The following is a 5,587-nucleotide window of genomic DNA, read 5'->3' as shown; positions in this document are numbered from 1 at the left end:
CTCACCAAGGGTGATGGTTAAAAGCAGAGAACACATTTTGTTGTGTCACCGTGTGCTGTGCTGCAGTGTTTCACAATAACAATCACTTCAATTTTCAATGTAATGTATGGAATACACAGTAAAAAAGCAAATACTTGCATCTGGAAAGTCTTCACTTTTCCACATTTTGTTATGTTGCAAACTTATTCCAAAATGTATTAAATAATTTTTCCCTCTCACATTTCTACACACTCAACACACCCTAATGACAACATGAAAAAAGTTTACTTAAAGTTTAAGCAAATTTATTAAAAAGAAAAAAAATGAGAAAGCACAAGTATTCACAGCCTTTACCATGAAGCTCAAAATTGAGCACCGATGCCCCCTGGAGGCACCTGAGCTTAGTTGGAGTCCACCTGAGGAGAAATCTCTTGATTGGACATGATTTTAAAGGCACACACCTGTCTATATAAGGTCCCAGTTGAAAGTTCCTACCAGAGAACAAAACAATGCATGAAGTCATAGGAATTGTCTCAACGCACAAATCTGGGGAACGTTGCAGAAAAATGGCTCTGCTTTGATGGTCCCAATGAGCACAGTGGCCTCCATCATCCATAAGTGGATAAATTTCAAACCACCAGATGTCTACCTAGAGCTGGCCCGCCACCTAAACTGAGCAATCAGGGAAGAAGGTCCTTAGTCAAGGACATGACCAAAAGCCCAAAGGTCACTCTGTCAGAGGTCCTCTGTGGACAGAGGAGAACCTTCTTGTACAACCATCTCTGCAGCAATCCACAGCAGGCCTGTATGGTAGAGTGGCCACACGGAAGCCATGTCTTAGCACATTTACATTTACGTTTAAGGCATTTGGCAGACGCCCTTATCCAGAGCGACTAACAACGTGCTTTCAAGTTACCATCGATGAAGTGATCAGTTCTAGTTCATTAGGACCCTCAACTATGAATACAATATTTTTATTTACTCTTGTTGTAGATTCTGTACATAAGAACATTACAAGTTACTAAATATTCTCTAAAGAGGAAGGTCTTGAGCTTCTTTTTACCTTTAGCGATGGAGCGACCATGCGAGCAGTACTGGAGGCTCGGAGTATACGAGATGCAGTGCGAGGTGTAATAAGGGCTGTGAGGTAGGATAAGGTAGAATCCCATGTTTGTTCTGCAACAGACAAAGGAGGATGATTGAGTCTTTTCAGGGCAAAACTAAAATTAAACAAAAATAGAGAAAAATAACAGAAAAGAGACAAACATAAAGAACATGAAAGAAAAAAAATATTTCGAATGAAACATTTTTCATTCTGCAAAAAAAAGCTGAGGCTTAAAAATAAACCAGGTGCTCAAAATAGCTTAGAAGATACGCCAACTACAACCAGACTTGTAATTAGTAGGTAAGTAGCCTAGTGGGTTAAAACACTCGCCTGTGAACCAAAAATCCACTTACTACCAACAGATAGATAAAAATGAAAAACAACAATGTTGAGGGGCAAACCATTAATTTCACCCTGGCCAGGGTTCGAACCTGGTATTTCCACCATGAAGGTGAATGTGTTACCAATACACCACCAGGGATTTGTATTTGGTTTGCCAATTCATACTGGTTCACAGAACAACCAGTAGTTTGACTAAATTTAACTGCCAAATTACAGTTATTACAAGTCACAAATTTGAAATAATAAAAAATAATTACTAGATAGTAGAAAAATGTCTGAAATAATGTTTTGATTGTGGGAAACCGGAGTACCCGGAGAAAAACCCACGTGAACACGGGCAGCGCATGCAAACTCCACACAGAAAGAACCTGGGCCAGGACTAGAACCCAGCTTCTTTCTATAAGGCAGCAGCTCCATATGAGACACCCCCTAGGCCATATATCAAGTAAACGTGTTGTATGTGCGAGGTTTGTGTGTAGATGTGTGAGGAATATATGGTGTATGTATGAGGTTTGTGTGTAGATGTGTGAGGAAAGGTAGTGTATGTTCAACTTTTCCTGATATATGGCCTACGGGTGGCTCATATCTCCAAGCACTGTACTACCGTGTCACTAGAACTACACACGTAAACACACAGACATCATATCAATTACAAGTCCTGTCTAGACTAATTACCCAATTTACTACATATAACTAAATAGTATAACCTAACTTACTACATATTACTAAATAAGTATTACTACCTAACTTATTACATATTACTTCACTTACCTCTCACTTACTTACCATTAATTAGGCCAGATGTACGGGTAGTGCCAGCGGTCAGCCAGTACGCTGCAGTCTACCCCATTACGGGTGATCCTGGCCGCCTCCTCTCGCTGCCGCTGAGCCTCTCTCTTCATTGCTTCTCGCTCTGATGTTGTGGTGGACGTCATGAGGCGAGAATGCGGCTTCTTCCAAGATGGAAGGCACACAGCACTCGGTGGATTCGGCTTTTCCTGAGTGCTGAAGAGACGGACCAACTTGTCCCGGGGCAGCTGGGTCCAGGGGGTGGTCGGGTCTGGCTGCATCCTGGGGGCCTTCATGCCTGCCTCTGGTAAACTGCTCACAGCGGTGACAGGCAGAGGCAGCACAGTGGACGTTCCAGGCTGGGGTCTTCCGTATGGACAGCTCATCTGGTTCCTCCCGGCCAAGGTGTCTGGTCTGGTCCTCTTGGCTACAGTGTAGGGGACAGGCGGCTTGGCTACAGTACCTGTCAGGGGCAGCTTGGTCAGCGTTTTGACCTGTGATGGACCGGCCTTGGGGTGTCGCTGGGGCTTCCTGGCTGCAGGATATTGCTGCACCTTCTTCTGCCTTTTTGACGGTTGGGGCATTGGCTCAATTAGAATGGCTAAACCTTCAAAAGAATAACAAGATTTACCATGAGTGTAAAGACTACAACAGTAACACGTACAACTTATTTAACAAGATAACTGGGAATTATTTGCTTGTTGAAATGGTCATTAACTTTAAAACTATGCAGATTCTGAAATCTTCACACTAATTATGATTCATGTTGGGATATAAAGTATAAAATGTCTCCCTCAGTCATGTGCAGATCACAAAACATGCATAGATTTCTATTTTCTTTTCCTCTTGTGCCCTCTGCCGAATTAATTATGCCTGAGGCAGTGGTGGCCTAGCGGGTAAAGAAGCAAACCCGTGTTCACTAAGGGTGATGGATAAAAGCAGAGGACACATTTTGTTGTGTCACCATGTGCGGTGCTGCAGTGTATCACAATGACAATCGCCTCACTTTCACAAAACTCAACTGTAAATTAAGGGATAGGTGGTTTTTATCATTAATTTGTTCAAGAAAACACCAGAAAAAAACATTCAAAGTTTTACCCTCAGTCGGTTTAGCACAGGCCCGAGAACCCAGTAGATACGCAGCCGCGCACCGTTGAACTGGGCCTGGACCGGCCGTCGTCTTCCTGCTGCTGTCAGATCCTGGATGTCCTGGTCCTCCTTGCTGCTCTCTCATGGTCTCCTTTCTCTTCATTGATTCTCGCTCTGATGTCGAGCTGGACAACATGAGACAAGAATGTGGTTTCCTCCAAGATGGCACACGGCACTCAGTGGATTTGGCTTTTCCTGAGTGCTGAAGAGATGGACTAACTTGTCCTGGGGCAGCTGCATCCTGGGGACCTTCATGCCTGCCTCTGATGAACTGGTCACAGCGGTGACAGGCAGAGGCAGCACAGTGGACGTTCCAGGCTGGGGTCTTCCGTATGGACAGCTTGTCTGGTTCCTCCTGGACAAGGTGTCTGGTCTGGTCCTCTTGGGTACAGTGTAGGGGACAGGTGACTTGGCTGTGGTACCCGTCAGGGGCAGCTTTGTCAGCACGTTGACCCGTGATGGACCAGCCTTGAAGTGTCGCTGGGCTTTCTGGCTGCAGGATATTTCTGCACCTTCTTCTGCCCTTTTGATGGTAGGGGCATTGGCTCAATTAGAATAGCCAAACCTTTAACAGAGACAATAACAAGATTTACCACAAGTGTAAAGACTACAACAGTAACATGTAAGACTTAGTTAACAAGATAACTGGGAAATATTTGCTTCTTAAAATAGTCGTTAACTTTAAAACTGTGCAGATTCATAAATCTTCACATTAATTATGATTCAAATTGGGATGTATAGTATAAAATGTCTTCCTCAGTCATGTGCAGATCACAAAACATGCATACATTTCTATTTTAACTTTTCCTCTTGTGCCCTCTGCCGAATTAATTATGCCTGAGGCAGTGGTGGCCTAGCGGGTAAAGAAGCAAACCCGTGTTCACTAAGGGTGATGGATAAAAGCAGAGGACACATTTCGTTGTGTCACCATGTGTGGTGCTGCAGTGTATCACAATGACAATCACCTCACTTTCACAAAACTCAACTGTAAATTAAGGGATAGGTGGTTTTATCATTAATTTGTTCAAGAAAACACCAGAAAAAACATGCAAAATTTTACCCTCAGTCGGTTTAGCACAGGCCCGAGAACCCAGTAGATATGCAGCCGCACACCGCTGAACTGGGCCTGGACCAACCGTCGTCTTCCCGCTGCTGTCGGATCCTGGATGTCCTGGTCCTCCTCGCTGCTCTCTCACGGTCTCCATCCTGATGAATCTCTCAATCTGGGAAATCTCAATCTGCTCACTTTGCTCAGCTTCTATTTCTGTTTAAATTAAAACACAAACACGATGACGTCACTGACCGGAGTGCGACGCTTTTTTAAAGTTCTTTAGTCACCACGTGATTTGTAGTGAGATCTAGAAACACTGAATTCATCTTCCTGAGCAGTAAAAGTACACGGGCAAACACAGCAAACGACAGCCACATAACCAGACAACAAAATTATTTTATTTATTCTGTTACTCACTCAATACACCAAGTAGCTTTCCCCCGTTTTTCAAAATTATGACGGCGAAGCAGCCAAATATGCAAATGAACCGCGAATTCGCAGAAATACATAAATAAATGAGAATATCTGCGCGAATAGTCGACTGAGAGTCTGTTGCTGCGAGTATAAGCCTATTCGCTGTGGAAATCGCAGCTAAACCGATGTCGGCTGGATAAACGGAGACTATTTTAATTAGTAAAACATGGCGCCGGTCCCGCGCTGAAGGGTTAGAGGCCACAAACCAGCTGGTCAACGCAAAAAACATCATTTTACTCTTTACTCACCAAAAACGATGTCGCTCCTCTCGGTCGCTTTACAGCTCTGAGGATCAACAAACTCCGTTTCCATGACAACGACGTTCTCGTCCGACGCGACGTGCGGCGCCGCGCGATTCTAAAATTAAACACGGAGGCGTTCATAAAATGCGACTTAAATAAAGTAAATAAGGATTTTATGTTGGTAATTTGATGAAGCTGCATTAAATGACAAATAAGCAGTAGTACATGCAGTTAAATACTAAATACTAGTAATAAATAAACTTGTTGTTAAGTCCAGTTTTCCTACTGTGAGAACAACTCGGACGGCCAGTAATTGCTAGACAGGGTAGAAGCTATTTCGACTCGTGCACGCAGTGTTTCCTTAATATATGTATTAATATATTTATTTTCAATAATGCCATTTATTTTGATCAGGAAAATGTGAGGCCACCTCAATCTCTACCGTCTGTACAGGGG

The 5,587-nt window shown here is 43.4% G+C and overlaps 1 protein-coding gene and 1 long non-coding RNA gene across 2 annotated transcripts; both read right to left on the bottom strand.

Annotated features, from left to right (window-relative positions):
* Nucleotides 1-2,006: 2,006 nt before the first annotated feature.
* On the bottom strand, nucleotides 2,007-3,833 carry LOC114775563 (uncharacterized). The gene is made up of 4 exons (XM_028966561.1): nucleotides 3,585-3,833; nucleotides 3,314-3,489; nucleotides 2,465-2,822; nucleotides 2,007-2,043 (listed from the first exon to the last, which is right to left on the bottom strand). Exons 1-4 carry the CDS (start codon nucleotides 3,617-3,619, stop codon nucleotides 2,007-2,009), a joined length of 606 nt encoding a protein of 201 aa, XP_028822394.1. The 5' UTR covers nucleotides 3,620-3,833.
* Nucleotides 3,834-3,868: 35 nt separating this feature from the next.
* On the bottom strand, nucleotides 3,869-5,187 carry LOC114775559 (uncharacterized). The gene is made up of 3 exons (XR_003745066.1): nucleotides 5,138-5,187; nucleotides 4,425-4,628; nucleotides 3,869-3,929 (listed from the first exon to the last, which is right to left on the bottom strand). It is a non-coding gene; the product is annotated as an uncharacterized LOC114775559 (long non-coding RNA).
* Between the last annotated feature and the right edge of the window lie 400 nt (nucleotides 5,188-5,587).

The sequence above is a fragment of the Denticeps clupeoides genome, unplaced genomic scaffold, assembly GCF_900700375.1.
Source record: "Denticeps clupeoides unplaced genomic scaffold, fDenClu1.1, whole genome shotgun sequence".
NCBI lineage: Eukaryota > Metazoa > Chordata > Actinopteri > Clupeiformes > Denticipitidae > Denticeps > Denticeps clupeoides.
The sequence above is the reverse complement of the archived record's forward strand: the minus strand, read 5'-3'. Positions and strand labels throughout refer to the sequence as shown.

Excerpts from the sequence above, each read along its gene's own strand:
- LOC114775563 (XM_028966561.1), bottom strand. The coding sequence starts at position 3,619 with ATGAAGGTCCCCAGGATGCAGCTGCCCCAGGACAA. Across the intron at positions 2,823-3,313 it reads CTGTGCTAAACCGACTGAGG|GTTTAGCCATTCTAATTGAG; the intron begins GTAAAACTTTGA and ends ATTCTTTTGAAG. Across the intron at positions 2,044-2,464 it reads CCGACCACCCCCTGGACCCA|TTCTAGTGACACGGTAGTAC; the intron begins GCTGCCCCGGGA and ends TTACGTGTGTAG.